This window comes from Carya illinoinensis, chromosome 7 (assembly GCF_018687715.1).
Source record: "Carya illinoinensis cultivar Pawnee chromosome 7, C.illinoinensisPawnee_v1, whole genome shotgun sequence".
Taxonomy (NCBI): Eukaryota; Viridiplantae; Streptophyta; class Magnoliopsida; order Fagales; family Juglandaceae; genus Carya; species Carya illinoinensis.
In genome coordinates, this window is record NC_056758.1 from 32,659,832 (window position 1) to 32,682,366 (window position 22,535).

Consider the following 22,535-nt stretch of genomic DNA (forward strand, 5'->3'; position numbering starts at 1 on the left):
TTTCACTTCTACGAGTAAGGACTTGAAATAAATTATTTTCCAACAATTTGTTGTAATTTAGTTTCAAATAATAAAAATTATATATGCAGTTATTTTTATATTTTTTTGTACATTCTATTGATGTAATTAGTTGTATATTAAAAAAATTGATGTAATTAATAATATTAATAAAATGCAAAAAAATAAAAATAAAAATAATTATATATAGTATTATTCTTCAAACAAAAGTTGGATAATTACAAATAGAGTACAAGGGAGGCTGGCAAAAGGTGAGGAGTGAGTGGAGGTCCACCGGTGATGTTGGTGGATAAAAACATATGGTAGCGACTAATTCAAAAGCATACAAATTATAGTTTTCTTTTTTCTTTTTTTTTTAATTTTTTATATTGAAGGATTTGAAAAGTGAAATTGAACCAGAAAACTATAATTATAGTTAGCACATGGTTCACGTGAGAGTGATATTCTAAGGTTGCTTTTGTGCCACGCTCTGCATGCGGTTTTATTTTTTTTAGGAACATGTTCCTAAGATAAAGGGAAGATCACGATGTCGGTGATTGAAAAGAGCAGCATTAATGCATGAAGTCAAGCACTAGTTTCTTCGAGAATGTTGTTTTGAGGAATGTTAAAGATTCTCGACTGATTGTGTATTTTATTTTTTTTAAAGAATACTTAATAATTAAGGAATTTTTTATTAGTAAATTTATATATTTTTTATTTTTTTAAATATTTAAATATGTTTAAAAAATATATAAAATAAAAAATAAAATGTACTTATTTGTTTTGCTATTGGTATCAGAACTCTTATTTTTTTAGATGAACTTATTACACAATTTTATTAAAGATAATATAAATATTAAGAACTTTTTTTTTCATTTTTATGCCCAGTTTATAAAATGGATTAGGGTTAAAATGGGTTGTTTTATTAGGCAGGAGTAGAGTCTGATTTATTTATTTTTAACCCAGCTATAAATAATAATCATATATAAAAAATAATATTAATTTCAAAACCAAAGAGGGCCATGACTCCCTCCAGCCCATTTATCGTCCCCCTTTTCTTCTAAGTTCTACGTATAGGTTAGGTGGCGTATCAACGGGCTAGTTTTTGTATTCAACCCATAAACCTTGTTTGGGCCTAAGTTTTGAGCCATTTGAAGACTTGTGGTTCGGTCCAAATCAGGAACCCCTTGGGACAAGCCTCTTCCTCCCAACCTTCCTAAGCTCAGCTCTCAGGTCCACACCTTGTGCCACCCCGACAAGCACGTTCAAGGTTTTTTTGTTTTTTTAAATGAAGTTCGAGGTGTTTGATGTTTGTTTGAAAAAAATTTGGCTAGCTCAGCCTTTTTTTAACAATTATTTTTTCACTTTCATCTTCTATAGTAAATAGTAAGAGTGAGAGCGATCTTATCCTATCCTTTGGTGTAAATCCATGCATAGTATTTAATGTCGGCTAACAAAAGTAAATTTATTTCTATTTTAATGACTATTTTAATTGTTTGAATGTTAAACTGAATGTAACATTCAAACAAACAACTCTCAAATTATTAAATTTATCTCAATTCAAAATCTTTTTATATGTAAGAGTCGTAACATTTTTCAACTCAACAGTTATTTATACGTGTGACCCACAACCTATTTCAACTTCCTATAAATAGTATTAAATTCATCTTAATATTTAAACACATTTTAAATGGGTCCTACATAACTCACTTCACCATCTGAATTAGGCTAGTTTAGTTTCCAACATCATCTCAATTCATCTCATTTAATTATTATAATTTTTTTAAATTTCAACACAAAATATAATAAACAATTCAATTTTTTTAAATCTTAAAATATTAACAATTTTAAAAAATAATATTATAACAATATTTTATTTAATTTTTAACTTTTATCTCAATTCAGTTCAATATCCAAACACAGTCTAAATAACAAAATGATAAATTTAAACTCTTGATCTTAACACAACTCATTTTAGAATCATAATTTATATCAATCTTATTATTGCTCCATCGCGTTCAAGCCGGTGATTTAAGAATAATCAATCATATCATAGAAGCAAATTCAACAAATAATATATAGTTTTGCATGATTTGATAATGCATTTTATATGTTTGAGCATGGGGCCATTATACATTCTAAGGCAAGTGACATTTGTTGGATTGCTTAGATTGCCCCTTAAGAATTAATTATACATAAATTTTGGATTTCTCATAATGGGTTGCTTTAATGAATTTTAATATATTTTACATTGATTTTTTTTTAAAATTGTTTTCATCTTTATTTTTTTATTTTTAAAAAACTCAGATAAATAAATATTTGTTTTTGGAGTTCAGAAAAAATCACTTGAACCAAAAATATCCGCAGATTTCTTGGGGAGTTGAATGAAGCTACGATTGGTCCGGACTGCCCCGAGTTACGTTCTAAAGACTCAACATAAACGACGTACGAAAGTGTCAATTCCATTCCCAGTCGCAGTTGGTTACAATTATTGCTTATCCCGTCGTGTCTTGCTTTTTTGGGAGTCCCGACTCCCGGTAATACATTAGAGAAGCAACCCATCAATAAAAGCAACACAAGCGTACCTTATCGTCCTATCCGTTCCTGATTCCCCAACCTCCGTCGACAAAAAGGGCTCGGCAATGGCTACAACTCCCTTCTATTGGGCGTCCTTGCTGCTCTTATTTTTGGGAGCGGCGGTAGCTGAGGTATGTGCTCCCTTTCTCTCTCCTCTCCCACCTACCCACCACCCCTCTTAGGTCCTGATCCGATGTCTCGTTTCTTGTTTAGAACTATTTTGATCCAACTTTCGCTGTTGACTGATATCAAAGTTAATTTAAATCGTATTACTAGAAGTTTCTTCCTCCTATCCTGTCTTTTTTCTCTGTTTCTGCCGAATACTTTATGTGTTATCCGTTCAAAACCCTGTCTCGTTTGCTTATATAAATTTCATGGTACGATTCCAAGTTTACTGTTGCGGTCTTTATCATCTGTAATCATCAAGAATTATCCAAGTTGGTTTTCGTGACTTCGTAAAGAAGAATTTATTTCTTGGAAAGCTCTTTTCAGAAGGGTATGCTGTTGTGAATCGTATTAATTTACGAGTGGGAGGAAAAGTGATCCAATTCTTTATGGGGCTTGCTTTACTTATTCTAAAATTCCTACTATTCCATAAGAGAACTTCGACTAGAAAGAGAAGCAAGCTGATGGTTCAATTGCACACCATTTGTAACGTAACAGTACAAACCCACCAGAGTAATGGGATATGATTTTATAAGACAGAGCTTAGTCATGGAAACACTTGTCGATGTGGCATACAGAATGGGTGTGGAAAACATGGTACCCAAGTTACCCCTGAATGTGGGATTCGGTAGTATAAAGAGAAATGATATTTGATGGAGTGTGTGAGGGCCGCTCAATTCTTATAGAAAAAGTGAATAAATACGAAATTCACGTGGAAAAAAAACTAAGTTTTTAATAGTGGACTCCACTATTTTCCAAAACGATTGTACGCGCATTCCACAATTGTACATAATGTTACTCTATTGACTTGTTTTCTCAATCAGTTGAGGGAACAACCACAACGTTATACCCCAAACTAGAACTATACAGAACCCTTCCAAAGACCAATAATGGAGTCTACTAGATTAGCCACTGAGCCAAGGATGGGGCATACATACCATTAGGCCATGATAGTACTTCAGGAATCTATGGAGTGAAAAACCCAATGCTCAAATGTTTCCAACTTTGTTCACAATAGGTTCGTAACTTTGGCAGTTCAAGTGCCACAAATGTGACAGACTCAATTTGGGCCGCGGACGGGGCAGGAGTGTAGTAATACCTAAGATAGAATGCAATCATTCTTATTCTTCTTTTTATATATGTACTCATTTCACTAAACATGCAGCTAGACAAACTTGTAAAATAGTTTATTCTACTTGTGGAGAAATGTCTAGCAAAAAGAAAAAAGTTTGTAACATACATAGTGCTTATTCAAGTTATTATGTTTATAGTTATAGCCTGGTTTTGCATATCAAATAAATTGATAGATTGATTTCACAAAAAGAATTTCTAACACATAGAACGATATTCAGGACTACCAAAAATAGAGTCATTTATAAGTATCAATAAGGGAAGAAAAATACTGAGATTTTTGGTTTGCCAAATTAGTTTACTGGAACGAAAGCGCACCACATTCCAATGAGTATTGTATTCTGGTAACTCTGAGATAGTTTCCTAAGAACCCATTAAGAGTTGGAAAATGGGTACATTCTAGCTTGGTTCTTGTATGGGTATTCCTTGAACTGATTTTTTTTTTTCCCTATATGTTTTAAGTTTTCAAATCGTTATGTGAACATCTTTGTCATATTGTCTGCAGGTCAGTACAGCCGAACAAGTTCCAAGTATCAAACTTAACTCTCATATCCTTCAGGTATTTCCCTTACTTTCTGAAGACTCTCTCTCTCTCTCTCCCCCCCCCCCCCCCCCCCCTTCCCTCCCTCTGGTATGTACTAATAGAATGAATTAACGGAAAAATCTATGACTACCAACACCTTTGAATTTCAGAAGCCTGCTGGAGTTTTTCAAACTAAACAAAACTGCCTTCTTACCTATTTATTTATAAAATTATGGCAATTGATTTTATTTTTTTTTGGGTGGAATTCAGAATATATAAGTTTTGGCTCTTATATGATCATTACAGGAGTCAATCATCAGAAAGATAAACGAAGACCCTGAGGCTGGATGGCAAGCTGCCATGAATCCTCGCTTCTCTAATTATACCGTGAGTCTTCAACTGGCGCAAAACGTTTTGTGATTAAGTTTTGGGTTTTCTCCACTTTCTTTTATGTGCTTGACAAGTGCAAATTTTCTTTTCATTATAAGCTGATTATTTACCAATTTTTCTTCTCATGCACAGGTTGAGCAATTTAAGCACATTCTTGGAGTCAAACCAACACCTCGAAAGGATTTGCAGAGCACCCCTCTCATAACTCATCCAAAATCCTTAAGGTTGCCCAGTAGTTTTGATGCAAGAACTGCATGGCCACAGTGTAGTACCATTGGAAGAATTCTAGGTTAGTAACCTGGTCGATGCTCAAATTTTGTGATCTCGAGATTCTTTCAGAAGTCCTGATGGTTTTCTTTTTTGTTATGTCAAATGCTGGACCCGATTTCATCATTAAAGATCAGGTAATTCTGTTTCAAATCCTCGCTTGATTATATCTCCTTACACTGAAGACTTCTAAAAATTCTTAAAACTTCTTGTTCTGGTGATTCAGGGTCACTGTGGTTCTTGTTGGGCTTTTGGTGCTGTTGAATCACTATCAGATCGTTTTTGCATACATTATGGCGTGGTAACTTTAACATCTTATGTGAAGCATTTTGACTTCTCTTGTCCATTATAAATGCGACACGCACACACGCACAAAGCTGCTACCATGGCATTCCATACTATAAACTACTTTAGTTTAGTAGCTTAAGCATTCCACACTCTGGGCAACCAGCTGTGTGTATGTATGTATTAATGGACTATTTTTGGGGTAAATACCTATATATGGTTTACTGCAGAATACGTCTCTGTCTGCCAATGATCTTGTAGCATGCTGTGGCTTTATGTGTGGAAGTGGCTGTGATGGGGGCTATCCAATTTATGCATGGAGATACTTCATCCACCATGGTGTTGTCACTGAAGAGGTAACGTGTTTTGGCTTGTACTTGTTGCCATGACTCTGTAGGCTGCATGCGCTCGCGTGTGCACCCGCTTAATTTATATCATGAAATTTTGCCTGAATAAAGTTTCTTTGTCCCACTGGTTGTGTCCTCGTGGTCTGTGCTTAATGTAAAGAATTCCCATATGGCAGTGTGACCCGTACTTTGATGATACTGGCTGTTCCCACCCTGGATGCGAGCCTGCATATCCTACTCCCAAGTGTGTTAGGAAATGCGTAGATAAGAACCAGCTATGGAGGGATTCAAAGCGCTATAGTGCTAGTGCATATAGAATCAGTTCTGATCCCCACAGTATTATGGCAGAAGTTTACAAGAATGGACCAGTTGAGGTCTCCTTCACCGTTTATGAGGTAAAGAAAGTTATTGCTTCATATTATTTGCTGAAACTTCTTTTGCATAATTCTTAACATTGTTGGTTCTTGTTTCTCTTGTTTTTAGTGTGGTAATAAGATATTATCTTCTTCTCTCGATAAGCATAAAAATAGAATTTTACTGGAAAAAAATAAAATTGTACTAGAGTATCCAGACATATCTGAGTATCAAGACATAGCTGCAACTGAATTGAAGCATGGGGAAAATGTCATTTGCACTGCCTTGTGCGTCTCTTGTCCCTACCATTGTTTTTAATCAATGTTAACAATCAACAATGCAAATCAAAGGTGTGTGTAAGAGGTGTGCACCATTGGGTAACCATCACTATCCAGAATTTGGGAGAAAGGATGGGTCTGGACGCGGACTACCCTAATATCATCTCTCTGGAGGCTGGATTTCTCTTCCATAGATGGTGTATTGAGCTGATGGAGCCACTTTCTTGGCCGATCTTAAACTTCCATTCAGAATACACATGCCAAGTAGATTCCTCATTCCCCTCAGCCACACCCCATCAATAAGAGATTTTTCTCACAACATTGTCCGAGTGAAGTTTGAGAAATTAAATTCAGAGATAGCCTGATCTCTGCTGTAGCTTTCGTAGGCATTGCCTACTACCATTATATGCTCACTTAAGCTGTCTGGCTTCTGCATTGGGTGACCGGCATCTTTAAATATGGCATTGATAGTGTATCCCTGCAAAAGCCCAGTGGTACATATGTATTGGTGTGATGTAACAGGTCTCTACCTCTCATCTGTCAGTTGTGCGATATGGACTGCCTGTCATTGAATTGCTTGTTTGCTGAGCCTGTAGAGTTCAGGTAGTTGTTAAAAAGCTATTGGAATCTTGATTTTTCCATCTGAAAAGGCAAATCTCAGTGGTACAGCAAGAACTTCTGAAGAAAGCAAGTTTATTATGCAAAGCTGGGAGTCATTTATTATGATCCCCTGCATGCACTGTGAAGGAAGCTTTGTTCAAACGGTTGAGAAAATGATCCGTAATCCTCCCCACCCCCCCCCCCCCCCCCCCCCCCCCCCCCCAAACAAACAAAAAAAAAAGGTTAGCTTATGAAAGAAGGCTGGAGTTTTCTAGGAACAAGCAAGAAGGCTAGTTAGCAGTCAGTCCTGTTTCTCTTGCATATACAAGCCAAATACTCATGTTATTGGTGGATTGGTTAGTATGAAACTCCTTCCTGATCTAGGTCACCAGCCTTCCAAGGTGGAATGCTTTGTAGAGCAGGCCAACTGAGTGCCCACCCTTAAACCATAAAAATAAAAATAAAAAATAAAAAAAGTTCAAACCTTTCCTACACCTGTAATTGATTTCTATTTGGACTGCCCTGAACAAAAGGAACAGGGTTTATCAAGCCAGTACTTTTATTCTTTTATTTTTTATATTATCAAAAAAAAAAAACTTTTATTCTTTTATTTTTTATGTTTTACAAAATGTTTGAAGATCATTTCTTGTTTATTTCTCTGTGAAAGACAGATACAGCCTTTAATGTTTCAGTAATTTTGCCTTTAGAGGAGGTTGTTAGAAAATGACGTTTTTTGTCAATTTTCTATTAGAAATGTGCTATCTGACTGCTGGTTCTTTACGCCATTTTACAGGACTTTGCTCACTACAAATCTGGAGTTTACAGACACATTTCAGGTGACGTAATGGGAGGTCATGCTGTAAAGCTAATTGGCTGGGGGACAACTGAGTCCGGGGAGGACTATTGGGTATGTGAATATTTCCACCAGTAATCTTCAAGCTTTGATACTAGATTTGCAATGTTTATATTCTTATTTTTACTTGTATCTGTGGCAGATCCTTGCAAATCAGTGGAATAGAAGCTGGGGTGATGTATGTTCCTATCCAGTCATTCTCCACTGTGTGTCTTCTCAAATTTTCAATGACTAATTGATTTTAATGGCAGGATGGGTACTTCATGATCCGAAGAGGGACAAACGAGTGCGGTATTGAAGATGATGTGGTTGCTGGTTTGCCTTCAACCAAAAATCTCGTAAGAGAGGTTGCCAGCGAGGATGATGTTGCAGATGTTTCAGCTTGAAAGTAGGTTGTTTATCCCATAAGAACTTCTGCTTGCTGGCTGTTGTGAGCTGGAAGTGACAAAATATATATGTGTTAATTATGCCATCGAGGTATCAAAATGATGGCAATCAAAAGCTGCTTGGGTGTGCGAATGGACAAGGTTATAGTTGGTTTGTATAATAATATTGACATCGGGGCTTCAAATCACCTATACACAAAGAACAAGTTTTTATTAATGCAATCACGATATTAGCACAATTCATATATATCCTGTTGATTTTTCCGGCTTGGCTGGAGACCAACAACACGGTTGAATGGTTCGTGATGTTTGCTTGGGCGTCGTTGTTATGATTTATGGATACTTATCCATATAATAAATAGTAAATAAAACATATAAACTGTAAATAAAAGAGATTGATTTACATATTTCAACATAAAAGCATACATTAACAGGTAGTTTGGAGGCAAAATTTACTATATTGGATAAGGAAAAATCTAAACAGAAGCCTCACACCCTACGCACCCTTAAATAAATTGTAGTTCCCTTAATGTTCTCCTACCTCTAGCAACTTCTTCTCCAACGTGTCTTCTTCACGTTCTCGTCCAACAACGTCTCCTTCTCCCAACAGTTGTAGAATGCAATCTTCTTCTTGTGCAACCCACTCATGATGTTTAATTATTAGTGCAGAGTAGAGTTTAAGAAGACATTTAGGAACATCCGGAAGTGATGAGTTAATTATCTGAGTGGTTTTACTCTTTTCACATCCAGCCTGAGTGTTCTTTGTAGTTGGTTGTGTAGTCTTTTTAGATCTGAAACCGTCAGCGAAATCGGCTCTCCCCCATGCAACCAGTATTCTAAAAAAAAATGTTGTAATAGCAAATGCTCATCAACCCAAAAAAAAAAAAAAAATATATATATATATATATATATAGACATCGGCGCCGATGGATCTATGTGAAGAAGTTGGCTCTCTCGCTATTTGAAAGTTATATAATAATAAAAAAAAAGTTTTGCTATATAAAAGAAAATTTGCGTACTAATCTGCATATCAATATTGATATTTTTATATTTAAAATTTAAATTGATTTTATTTTCAATAAAGTCTATTTATGAACAATTACATTAGATGATTCATTCATATTAATGTGTGAAATTGCTTGTAACTAAATTTTTTTATTAAAAAAAAAAAAAATCCATGGCTCCCTCGCTATGTCTATGAAACTCTTTTAAGGAAAGAATATATATTCCTACCGGTCACGCCGGTCTAATTTGAAAAACGGCATCCAATAAAATCATGCCACGTAGACACCTCATTGCCATACCATGTGACCGCAATGCATTCAACCTGGTATTCCCAACTTCCCTCCCCCGACCTCTCCTCTCCCCTCTCCCCGCTCCCTTCTCCCTCGAGCCCCTCCCCCTCGAGCCCTGGCCCCTAGCCCTCCTCGTTCCCTCCTGCGACGTCTCCACCATCCTCTCCCTCAGTCGAGCCCTAGCCCCTCACCACCTCACCCCCTTCCTTCCCGGCTCCTGTCAGTCGAGCCCTAGCCCCTCACCCCCTTCCTTCCCGATTCGTCTCAGTCGAGCCCTAGCCCCTCACCCCCTTCCTTCCCGATTCCTCTCAGTCGAACCCTCACCCCCTCACCCCCTCACCCCCTTCCTTCCCGATTCCTCTCAGTCGAACCCTCACCCCCTCCTTCCCGATTCCTCTCCCACGAGCCCTAACCCTCACCCCCCTCCTTCCCGATTCCTCTCCCTCGAGCCCTAACCCTCACCCCCCTCCTTCCCGATTCCTCTTCCTCTACAACTGCCCTAACCCCTACCCTTTCCCTCCCATCGAACCAGAACAGAGCCCCTGATACGAAATACCATTTGTTTCTCATTGTTGGGTTTGTTGATACTTCTGATTGCTAGCTCCTTTCCTTGTTGTATTTGTACAATCATTTCCATTTTCTATATTTTGTTTGCATTTGATTTATGCTTAGGATGAATGTTGAACAGCCATGTTCGTGCTTGTAGTTGTAGATTTTATATAAATTTTCTATACTGTATTTTGTTTGTAAGAGCCCAATAATTTATTTTATATGGATAGAATAGATGGTTTTAGCAATCCCCAAAGGATTTCCCTTATATTGGTGGTAGTTGTTGAACATAAATTTGGTTGTTTTGTTGAGCTTTTTCTGGTCCATGGATGTGGGTTTTGTACATGCTCTGTTCAGTTGCTTCCAAAACTCAGGGGCAAAGTCATTTATTTGTATATGATATATCAATCATTATCTGTTTGTGCAAGTAAGATAAACTGTTGTAGTCTTCGTCATTTATTTGTATATGATATATCAATCATTTTGCCATTTGAGTGTGAATCTTCTTATGAAATCTGCTTAATTCATTCATTCACTATTAATTTACTGTTAATACTCTTTCAATTAGCCTGGTACTTATTATTTAGCTGAAGGACATTTGTTTGGTCATGTTCTTTGAATCTTCTGTACTAATTAAGGTAACTTGTGCTTTGGTTGTATATGATATATCAATCATTATTTGTTTGTGCAAGTAAGATAAACTGTTGTAGTCTTGGTCATTTATTTACTTATGATATATCAATCATTTTGCCATTTGAGTGTGAATCTTCTTATGAAATCTGTTTAATTCATACATTACCTTAATTTACTGTTAATACTCTTTCAATTAGCCTGGTACTTATTATTTAGCTGAAGGACATTTGTTTGGTCATGGGGTTTGAATCTTCTGTACTAATTAAGGTAACGTGTGCTTTGGTTGTATATGATATATCAATCATTATTTGTTTGTGCAAGTAAGATAAGCTGTTGTAGTCTTGGTCATTTATTTACTTATGATATATCAATCATTTTGCCATTTGAGTGTGAATCTTCTTATGAAATCTGTTTAATTCATACATTACCTTAATTTACTGTTAATACTCTTTCAATTAGCCTGGTACTTATTATTTAGCTGAAGGACATTTGTTTGGTCATGGGGTTTGAATCTTTTGTACTAATTAAGGTAACGTGTGCTTTGGTTGTATATGATATATCAATCATTATTTGTTTGTACAAGTAAGATAAACTGTTGTAGTCTTCGTCATTTATTTGTATATGATATATCAATCATTTTGCCATTTGAGTGTGAATCTTCTTATGAAATCTGCTTAATTCATTCATTCACTGTTAACGTACTGTTAATACTCTTTCAATTAGCCTGGTACTTATTATTTAGCTGAAGGACATTTGTTTGGTCATGTTCTTTGAATCTTCTGTACTAATTAAGGTAACTTGTGCTTTATGATATGTTATTTAGTATGATATGTATTAATTTGCTGAAGTAGTTGCTTTTGTCTTAGAATCTGCCCAGTTCCTCAGTGCTGAATCTTCACTGTGCGTTATTACTTTGCTTTCAGTAGTTGCTAAATATCTTAGAATCTGTTCCTCAAAATCACACTGTCCAACCTTTTCTCCTTTTGCTTGCATTAACTACTTGCTTTATTACTTAGAATCTGCCTTGTTCCTCAAATTTGATACAATATTTTCTTCCAATATTTGCTTGCAGTAGTTGTAATGAAATACGATGACAGTAGTGCCAGTGAGAGTAGTGCCAGTTTCGAGCGTCCATTTTGCTATTGTGGGATTCCATCCAAGCTTAGGATTTCAGGCAAGGCTACTAGTTTTGGCAGGCGGTTTTACAACTGCCCAAATTACAAGATCAACAAGCAATGTGAATTTTTTCAATGGATCGATCTTGAAATGGAACTAAACACATGTTGCAAGATGACGTTGGATCTAGCTCAAAGAAGGAACTCTTTAATAATGAAAGAACGCGCAATGACTGAAGAAGCCAAATTCAAGCATATGGAGAAGAAGTATAAGGGAACCTTAAAAGCTTTATATTTGTCATGGACTTGTTTTGTGCTGATATTGGCTGTAATAATTTTGGTTCTGGAGAAGAATGTACCTCTGCCATTGTAATGATGTAATACTTAGCTTATTTTGGATCTGTACTGATACTTAGCTTGTAATGTTGAACTTATTTCCGACTTGTAATGATACTTAGCTTGTAATGTTGAAAATGTATTTTGGAAATGTAATGATACTTAGCTTGGTTTTTTGGTTTGTACTTATGGAAATGTAATGATGTACTTCTGAAGTTGACATGATCGTGTAATCTCTACATGTGAATCTAAAACTGTTTCTTATATCTGGTTTTACTAATCTGGAAATCAAATCTGGAAATCATTAGCATTACATGTTTGCTTCTTATGAAATCAAATCTGTCAATCATTTCCATTACAGGTCTAAACATGTAATGAAACCTGTGAACCGCAAGTTGCTGAAAATACACCAACTTGCAGAATCTTGCCATTTACATCCAACAATATACCAACTTGCAGAATCTTGCCATGTACATGCTGAAAATACATAGACTTGCAGAATCTTGGAATTTACATGCTGAAAACTAAATCAAACATGCTGAAAAATACATGCTCAAACATGCAGAATCTTACCTTCAACATACATGCTGAAAATACATGCTCCAAGTAAAACTAAATCATTTCCAGATTTAGACATGTTTTCAATCCTCCATGTCAAAACCAATTCATTTCCATTACAATGACTGTTAACTGTCAATCTATTACAACTTCCCATTGAACTTAATATTGTCTTAACCTTCCCAGCTTCAAATATAACATACATAACCAGATTCAAATTTGCCACAGGCACAAAAAAAATAAAAAACTGAAACTGAAACACGATAATCGAAATAAAACTGAACATGAGTATAACATTCTGGAAATCAATTCCAACTGCCTTTGAACCGCAATCCTCCATGTTCTTCCTCAATCCTTGAATCACTCAGCATAATAAAAAAACCATCCCAAGTTCCTCAATCCTTGAAAGAGTATAAAACACCAACTTGTTTTACCAACCTCATTTTTGAACTGACGGGTCCAAGCTTTGTGATATGTTACCAGTTGTATTTCCAATATCCCTACATAAAAGATAATAAACCTGTCAAAAATTTATTGAAATAAGAATGAAAAATTTACAACACAAATTTTCAAACTATCTTACAACCTCACTGAAGGACAGTTGTTCTTAGCATGACCCTCAATCTTGCAGATGCTACAACGCCTTTTCTTCGCGGTTTGAGTCTCCTTTGGGTTTTTTGCTCTCAACGATTTCGGTCGGCCTTTAGTTGCCACCCGTGGAGGATCTTGTAAAACTTGTGAAAAATTTGATACGACTTGTGATTTGAACATTTGTGAATCATTCAATGACATGTTTTCATCTTCCAAATTTTTTTCTCCTTCAACTTGTTCCATTGACAGAAACTCCTTGTGGACCTTGTCTAAGGCAAGAGAGAGGTGTTGACATTTTTGGATTGATTGTGAGCCAAGTTCGGCAATATCATAGAATTGCATCATCAATTTACTTTTTCTCAACATTGGATCATCTTGTCTCATTACATGCCCATCAGAAGTTGGTATGTCAAGAATAGTCCGGCTCTTAGCATTGATGGTCCATCTCTCTAGAATATAATGATGTGGTAACAAATCTAATTTCGATTTCTTCCCAAGGACACATAGGATATGCCGACAAAGAATCCCCACAAACTCAAACATATGACAAGTACATATTGCCTTCACTTCTCCACTATCCAAGGTGACCTGATAAATAGGATATTCTTTGTCATTCCGTGTGACTCCGTATATCTTACTTTCACCATCTTTCCCAACTTTGGTTGGAATGTACCGTTGGCTATTGAATAGCTCATCCTGGAAGATCATGAAAGACTTCCTTGTGTAGATTGAGGCTGCATCTTTTTCAATTTTCCATAACGTTTTCATAATCGCCCGTGTCGATTTTGTGCGCACGTCCTTCTCTTTCTCCTTGAAATAACGTGCATCTAAGGCTTTCTCGTATTGATGCACAAAATCGCTCACCATTGTACTCGAACGAACATAATCTTTGAAAAATTTATTCATGCTCTCGCTCCTTTGGGTTGTTGACATACCAGCACAAAACGTGGTTCGCAAGTAAGCTGGAACCCACTTATCCCTTCGGTTGTAAAGATTTTGCAGCCAATCATTATCCACTAGACCATACTTCGCTAGTATTGAACTCCACTCCTGCTCAAACTCATCAACAGTTATTGTCTCATGGATACAATGATGGAACTCTTTTTGAAAGTCCGAAAACTTGTTATACACATGTGCCAAATGTTCTGGAAATTGTAAAATATGCCACAGGCACAACCTATGGGTTGTATTTGGGAGGACCTCACTAATGGCCTTCGCCATCGCCTTATCATCATCAGTAATTATGGTTGAAGGGGCACGCCCAAGCATTGCCTCTTGCCAAGTTCTCAATAGCCAAATATAGGATTCAGCTGTTTCATTAACTAACAATGCACAACCGAACATTATAGTTTGGTGATGATGATTCACCCCTGAAAATGGCACGAACGGCATCTTATAGATATTTGTCAAGTAAGTCGCATCAAACGTGACCACATCTCCAAAATATTGATATGCGGCACTTGATCTTGCATCTGCCCAAAAACAACTTCCCATACACCCATTCTCATCAACTTGCATGGAATACACAAACCCAGGTTCTTTACACTGCCTATCAAGAAAGTACGCATACAATCTTTGTGCATCTCCTTCTTCAAACAATTTCCTTCTTTTATTTCCCAAAAAATTCTCGACGTCCTTACCAATGCATCCAACATTAAAATCACCACCTGATTCTTTGCTCAACACCGACATTATCTTCCTTGTTGGTACACCGGACTCATTCAAAGTGAGAATGAGTTTTTTTTGGACACGTGTTACGCCTCTATGTCCACGAAACAAACTAGTGCTTCTCGGTGTAAGTAGCTCATGGTTGTGTTCGCGGATGAACTTGCATACTGTCCACTTTTGACAATCTTTTTTTATACACATCGTTGCTTTACACCCAATCTTTGTCTCTGCAGGTTCAGGGATTCTCCGTTCTATTTGCTTCCGACTTTCACGCCGAAATCCTTCCCTTGAGCAAACATACTCTACTAGAATTAGTTTTCTATCATCCTTTGATAATCGAGTATGGTTGGTCCTCATTGCAAAACCCGTTCGTCTTGCATACGCCTTGTAAAATGCTTGAGCATCTTCAACCTCATCAAATTCCTTCCCAACGAATGGTTCAATAAGACTACTACTCGAACTGGAAATCTTATTGACTTCATCTCCATCTTCTACTTCCACTTCCACATTAACTCCATCTTCCACCGCTTGATCTCGCTCTTCCACATTCACTTCATCTCCCTCATTCACACAGTCTCCCACACCCACATTCATATCATTTTGTTCTACTCCAATTTCAGCATCACTACTAACATCTTCAACTTCAGGATAATTTCTACTCATCATAATCTCAACTTCATCACTATCCGAACTTGACAGAAAATCCTACAAAAAATATAAAAAAGGATAACAATTCTTGTAAAGAAATTTTCTGTTATAAATATAGAAGCATAGCAATTCTTGCAATAAATATTTCTGTTATAATTATAGAAGCATAGCAATTCTTGTAATAAAAATTTCTGTTGTAAAAAAAAACATAGAAGCATAACAGTTAATGAATTTGACGTGCATATATGCATTATAATTAACGCCATGTTAGATTCCAACCTCCACCAACCACATGCTAAAATAAATTTTCAACAAGATGAAAATTCCAACAATCCTCTTTTAATGATTTAGATGGCCGACTAATTTTTTTTTTTTAACACTGATATATACCTTAAGTGGATTTAGCAGTGATGAACAACTAAAATGGGATGTTTTTTACCTTTCAAATCAAAGCCCTATAACAGAGTGTATGACTCCATTTTGCTAAAACAATATTCACAACATAAGGATGAACAAACACACCGACCCAAATATTATCTGGGATTTTATTTCGAATCATCCACACCGAATCTGGAAATGGAGTTTACATCCAATAAATCTGTCAAGCGTATGGCATCAGATTCAAGATTACAATAATAACTTATAATGGCTTTACAGATCGACTGAATGTGAGACGAAATAAAACTCAAAACGTAATAGATCTGAAAACAAGATGAACATAAATCTGGAAACAATAATTTTTTTGATGCAAAACCGACCATGTGCGACGGGCTGAGGCTGAAGTGTGCGACGTGATTTTTGGGCCGGAAGTGAATGCTACGACGGGCTGAGGTGGAGGTTGCCGACGGCGTGAACTGGAGGCTGCGACGGGCTACAGTGCGACGGACGACGTGAGTGAAGGCTGCGACGTTGAGGGAACCGGGAACGATTTTCCCTCTGTTTTTACAAAATCTATTGGGCTATCTCCTGTCGTGTGCTGCATGGAATTAAGATGAAGCCCGCTGACGTGTCGGGCTGTTATTGGTTGCCGTTTAAGTGTTGAGAACGGCATGACCGTTCCGAAGAGGAACTGTTAAGGAAAAGCTCTTTAACCAATGATGAGTATAGTGAGTCTACGAGGGCTCTTTAGTCTTTGCGTTACGAGAGAAAGTATTTAAGATTGGGTGTGTGCAAGATGTGTTAGATATGAAAGCTGCTATATAGCATGGCTCATTCAATAATTTTACAGTCTCTCGTGTACTTACTTGTGGAGAGAGATTCCTTTGAGATGGTATAAAAGTCTTCTTTGATAGAGTAATTAGATCTCTACGTGTGTAGTAGCCCCTTCTTTTTATAGAGGTATCATTTATTATTCGGAGTAATTGAATTTTATTTACTTTATGTCACCTTCGATAGTTGACATTTATTACGTTTATTTGTTCTATATTTGTTGGTAATGAGCTTTGAATAGGCTGGATGTCGATTAATTTCATATCCAACGAAATCTATGCTGCAATGGTGGTGATTGTTGTCGAGGAAATCCATGGGTGATCGTTTCGTTCATCCCGAGGGACTGTTTTCACACGACAACCAATTTGGAGGACAAAATTTATTAGAAAAATGGTATGTGATGCACGTTGAAGTTGAGGCGTGTGGTATAGGGACAACGTACTAGGACAGACTTCTTGTAACTTGTGAGAAACCACGTTCACGTTGGAGAATCCGAAGATTTTATAATGATATAAAATGAAATATTAAAACAAGTTTTTAAAATATATATGTAATTGATTTTAAACATAACTAATTTTTCCTGTAAGTAAATAAATATATTTTTTAAATTGTTAAAAAAATACTATTATTAAGATCTAATAGAAACTCGATCCATGTTCATTTTATATGTTTTAAAAACTATATTTTAAATTTTTCTAAAAATTATTATTTGTTTTTAGAAATGAGATGAGATAAGTTGAATAAAATATGATTATAAAAAAATATTAAGATTTAAAAAAATTATATTAAAATTTAAAAAATTTAATTTTTTTATTTTATTTTATATAAAAATTTTAAAAAATTATAATAATTAAGATTAAATAAAATAAAATTTTATAAAAGTTAACCAGGGTTACTCTATTATCAATAGAAAAGCCGTTAGCATTTTTCTTTTGTTTTTATATTGAGAGGGTTCGTGGCACGAGAGTGGCCAACAGGGAAGTAGATGTTGGGGAAGAAGACAAAGACACGTGGCGTTGCCGCGTTGGCTTGGCTTTCTCAACTTAATTTAAAAGCTGAGTCAGCTCTGAATTACTTATTTATTTGGGATTCGGTAAATTCATCCGTTCGCCATTTGCTTAACGGCACTCCACAGCCATGAGTCTTCTTCTCGCCGCCGGTCAGCCGTTTTCTTTGTGTCCGTGCGGTTCGGTTCGGAAGAAAATCTACAGTAGAGGCGGAGTAAGAAGATTGGTTCGAACCCGAGCAGCTTTGGTGGAGGCGACGCCGAGAACCGTCCCTGCGCTGAGAGATGGGGCTGGGGCCGGGGCCGGGGCCGCCTCCGGGCTGGTCTTTCGAGGGAACCGAGCGGAGGATCTGCAGGCCGAGGCAAGGGCCATGGCTCGTGCCGTCAATGCCTCCGTCTATAGTCCCGAGCTTCTTGCCCTCAAATACGGCTCTCGCCCATTCAAGGTTGTTTTTGTTTCTTGTTTCTTGTTTCTTGTTTCTTTTTACGATTTCGCCAGTAAAGGTTTTCTGATTGATTCTTCGTATTGACTGTGGTTAGGTATTGCGGAGGACCCTGCAAATTTTCATTGCGCTTGGTTCGTTCGGCTTAAAACTGTTGGTCGACGAAAGGAATGGCCAGCTCGATATGAACAAGAGAATTAGGGCCGTGGAACTGAGAAGAATTTTCACTCGACTGGGCCCTACTTTTGTCAAACTCGGTCAGGGTTTGTCGACCAGGCCCGACCTCTGCCCAACCGAGTATCTTGAGGAGCTCTCTGAACTTCAAGTATAGTCTTCTTCCTTATCCAATATCTCCGTCGCCCGACAGTACTTTCCCTGCAATAACCTGCTTCTCTTTCCTTGCTTTTCGTATCATTGTTGCTGTTGTTATTTTGGTGTTTGGCAAGGAGACATAGGTGTTGGGCTGTTGGCTTTGCTACTATCACGTCACAAGTTTCGTTATTCTCTCTTTCATCTATGGGCTTAAAAAATTCACGACATCAATTGGTGTTGGTTGGTTCTTTTTGGTTAGCTCAAATGCGGATATGCATCGACCTTAATATCTTGATGTAACGCCATTGAGTCCAAGTCTTGAAATGATTCATGTTTTTGTTATGAAATCGTATGTCATGGTTTCTCTTCCACAACTACAAGCATATATGCAGAGCTTTGTTTCAGATGCTAAGACAAATATCTCTCTCATTGTAATTGAGCAGGATGCTTTACCGACATTCCCAGATGATGAGGCATTTTCGTGCATCGAGAGGGAGCTGGGATTACCACTTGACTCCATATTCTCATCCATATCTCCATCTCCGATTGCGGCTGCAAGTTTAGGTCAAGTTTATAAAGCCCAACTGAAGTATTCCGGGCATGTTGTTGCGGTAAAGGTGCAACGCCCTGGTATTGAAGAAGCTATCGGACTTGATTTCTACCTGATAAGAGCTGTAGGATTTCTAGTCAATAAATATGTTGACATAATCTCCAGTGATGTTGTTGCGCTTATTGATGAATTTGCACGCAGAGTTTATCAAGAGCTCAACTATGTACAGGTTAGTTTCTTAACAATATTTCTGCACTACAAAAAGCATGCATGCTGTCAGAATCGGGCATCGGGTCACTTAAGCCTTAAATATCGTACTTGTACGAGATTCTTTGGGGTTTGAATGTTAATTTGACAGGTCCCTGCAGGAGGGGCAGAATGCAAGGAGGTTTAAGAAATTGTATGCAGACAAGGAAGATGTCCTTGTCCCAGATATTTTCTGGAATTACACCAGCGGCAAAGTATTGACAATGGAGTGGGTTGATGGAGTCAAATTAAATGAGCAAGAGGCCATTGAGAGACAAGGGTTGAGGGTTTTGGATGTGGTGAACACCGGTATACAATGCAGCCTCAGACAGCTGCTTGAGTATGGTTATTTTCATGCAGATCCTCATCCTGGTAATCTCTTAGCAACACCTGATGGAAAGCTTGCTTTTCTTGACTTTGGAATGATGAGTGAGACTCCAGAAGCAGCAAGATCTGCTATCATCGGTCATGTTGTTCATATGGTGAATCGAGATTATGAAGCTATGGCTCGTGATTACTATGCTCTTGATTTCTTGTCTCCTGACGTAGATGTTTCTCCAATTGTGCCGGCACTACGAGACTTCTTTGATGATGCTCTTAATTCAACTGTGAGTGAACTAAACTTCAAAACAATAGTGGATGGTCTGGGTGCTGTTCTATATCAATATCCGTTTAATGGTGAGTCAATATGGTTGTTATGAATGATTTTCAAGTAGTGATGTGCAAGTTTCTTTTCATCTGTATGATTACAGCAGATTTGGGAAATGGTCCCTGATTGGTTGTTAAGTAGCCAATTAATGTGGTGGATCTTGCAACTGAATTGGTAGTGATTTAGTTGTTATTTATATCTGTATGAAGGGTTAGATGTAGTGGGTACTGTGCTCCATTATGTTGATTCCTTGGTCTTGACTATAATTGTTAGAAAAAAAGTAGCAGATTGATTTCTTTGAGTTCAGAATCTATCTTCTGCAATCCCAGAATGTTATAGTTGTACAGCCGTAAAGAACTTGAAGCTTTCCTCACTACTTTTTTGCTGATTTTGATGTCTTGTCTTGTCTTGTTAATGCAGTTCCAGCATATTATGCATTGATATTGAGGTCACTTACTGTACTGGAAGGTTTAGCACTTTACGCTGATCCTAATTTCAAGGTGCTGGCAGCATCATATCCGTACTTTGCTAAAAGGCTTCTAACAGATCCTAACCCATATCTCAGAGATGCTCTTGTTGAGCTGCTTTTCAAGGATGGGAAATTTAGGTATGGCTTTTGTTCCTATATTATGTTTATACTTCTTGTTTGAGTTGGATACCGTATGGTATTAAAGATTCCCACTTGAAGACTAGCTTATTTGTTGCTTCATTGCAGGTGGAACAGACTTGAAAATCTACTGGAACAGGGAAGAAAAGATAGAGACTTTTCTGCAAAAGAGGCTTTGCAACCAGTGTTGAAGCTATTGTTGGGTCCAGACGGTGGAGAGCTACGGGGTTTAGTTACTAAAGAGGCCATCCGTGTTACTGAAGCTTTTGCTTTAGGCACAGTAATTGATACATACAATTCTATCCCTGATCTTCCGAGGAGTCTAATATTTAATGGCAATCCAACTGGACCTCTAATGATGAGTAACATCGAAAAGGAAAGCATGATAGGACTTCGAGATCAAGTTTCAAGGATCTGGGGACTTCTGCAATCCTCGGAACAGTTTGATCCAGCTGTTTTGCAGCCTATTTTACTGGTAAGAACCATTGTTTGCTGCATGATTATCTTTTTCTTTATCCTTTCTAGGTTTGGGAGGGTGTGATATTGAGAAATAATTGCATCATAAGTATCAGAACGGCTGAAAAGGGCGATAATCGCTCCAGAACACACTAACGATAGAAGATAACAAATCCCAATATTTTGTAGCTTCCACAATTAAATGTAAGATACAAAGCAATTCCTAACACTTATATCTGGTGGGATTAATAGTTCTCTATTTGTATTACCGTAAACCTCTTCGTGCTATTTGTTAGCTTTGTCCTCAGCACAGTCCAGGTTTCAATTATCTTCCATTGCGAAATTTATTCAGTAAATTGAAAAATCTAATATGGAAAGGAAATAAAGAATGCACAACACTAATGATATTTTGAAATCCCAGAGAAAAAAATGTTACTTGCTTAAATAAAATTTTATTTTACTTATAAATAAAAAGTCCCAGAAAAAGAAAGCTCAACTTATCTATATTTGTTTCTAAGGGCAATTGTTGAAAAATACATGAGCAGGTCCTTCAACAACCCGAAGCACGCAGTCTAGGTGGGCGCATTATTGGTGGGATCACTCAACGTCTTGCCGCTCGCTTACTGCAACAAGTACTCCGAGTTCCACCAGCTGGTTCTGCTCCAACCTTGTGACACCTGTAACTGTTTTTGGGTAAACTAGAAGATGTGCCTTGTAAATTTCTTGTCAACAATGATTTGAAAAAATGCTTACTGTAATCTTCTTCCCCTACATTTTCATCGATTGTTAAAATGAAAAAGGAAAAACTAAGTCACTTTTGGAATTTATACATGTATATTGGATTTAACAGAGAAGTCGTCAAGATTTCTTTTAAATTGTGAACGAATTGCTGTTCTGTAATCATTTTCATAAGAGCTTGTACGCTGAAGGTCAAACGGATGCATGCATTCCATTTTGCAATGTACAGTGTTTTATTTAATTTCTAGACCACTTAAAAAGTTAAATTTCCTTTTCTTTTTTTTTTTTTTTTATTGGCCATGCTTTGTTACATTATTAGGTCATTTTAGGTCTTGCAACACATGATTTGTGTGGTACATCCCTCGTTGTGCCATTGCTCAATCTTTTGTATTTTGGTTTATTCGCCTTATTAGTCTACCCTCCGTGGTTACCCCTACGATCAGGTTTTTGTTTTTTGTGGGGGGCTCCGAGATTTTTCATGTTTGCAATACATCCATTGCAGTTACTCAAAAAGAATCTGTACATTAGGTAGTAACTACAGTTTAGTCATTTCATTGCTTATATTGAATAACTAGTTACTAAAATTATTTCATTGCTTATAACAAACCGGGTTACTGAGAATATTCGCTAATCAGGTATACCCGGTCCAACCAGCCCTGTTCTAAGTTTGGCGCTAATATTTTTAGAAAGTTAAAAAATATTTTAGTCACTTTTACATATTCTTTATAGATTTTATTGATGTAATTGGTCAATACAGTTATTTTATATTTAAA

At 36.9% G+C, this 22,535-nt stretch overlaps 3 protein-coding genes across 3 annotated transcripts; 2 read left to right on the forward strand and 1 right to left on the reverse strand.

The window, feature by feature from the left end:
- Positions 1-2,469: 2,469 nt before the first annotated feature.
- LOC122317077 (cathepsin B-like protease 2) lies at positions 2,470-8,392 on the forward strand. The gene is made up of 11 exons (XM_043133980.1): positions 2,470-2,705; positions 4,376-4,429; positions 4,700-4,780; positions 4,916-5,072; positions 5,183-5,187; positions 5,277-5,351; positions 5,566-5,691; positions 5,859-6,077; positions 7,708-7,821; positions 7,910-7,945; positions 8,019-8,392. Exons 1-11 carry the CDS (start codon positions 2,640-2,642, stop codon positions 8,151-8,153), a joined length of 1,068 nt encoding a protein of 355 aa, XP_042989914.1. The 5' UTR covers positions 2,470-2,639; the 3' UTR covers positions 8,154-8,392.
- Positions 8,393-13,218: 4,826 nt separating this feature from the next.
- LOC122316335 (protein FAR1-RELATED SEQUENCE 5-like) lies at positions 13,219-15,561 on the reverse strand. Its single transcript, XM_043132864.1, has one exon. The coding sequence runs from the start codon at positions 15,559-15,561 to the stop codon at positions 13,219-13,221; it is 2,343 nt and encodes a 780-aa protein (XP_042988798.1).
- Positions 15,562-17,835: 2,274 nt separating this feature from the next.
- LOC122315708 (protein ACTIVITY OF BC1 COMPLEX KINASE 3, chloroplastic) lies at positions 17,836-21,984 on the forward strand. Its single transcript, XM_043131808.1, has 7 exons — positions 17,836-18,207; positions 18,302-18,529; positions 18,960-19,295; positions 19,435-19,990; positions 20,382-20,568; positions 20,677-21,043; positions 21,570-21,984. The coding sequence occupies exons 1-7, from the start codon at positions 17,893-17,895 to the stop codon at positions 21,696-21,698; spliced, it is 2,118 nt and encodes a 705-aa protein (XP_042987742.1). The 5' UTR covers positions 17,836-17,892; the 3' UTR covers positions 21,699-21,984.
- Positions 21,985-22,535: the final 551 nt, after the last annotated feature.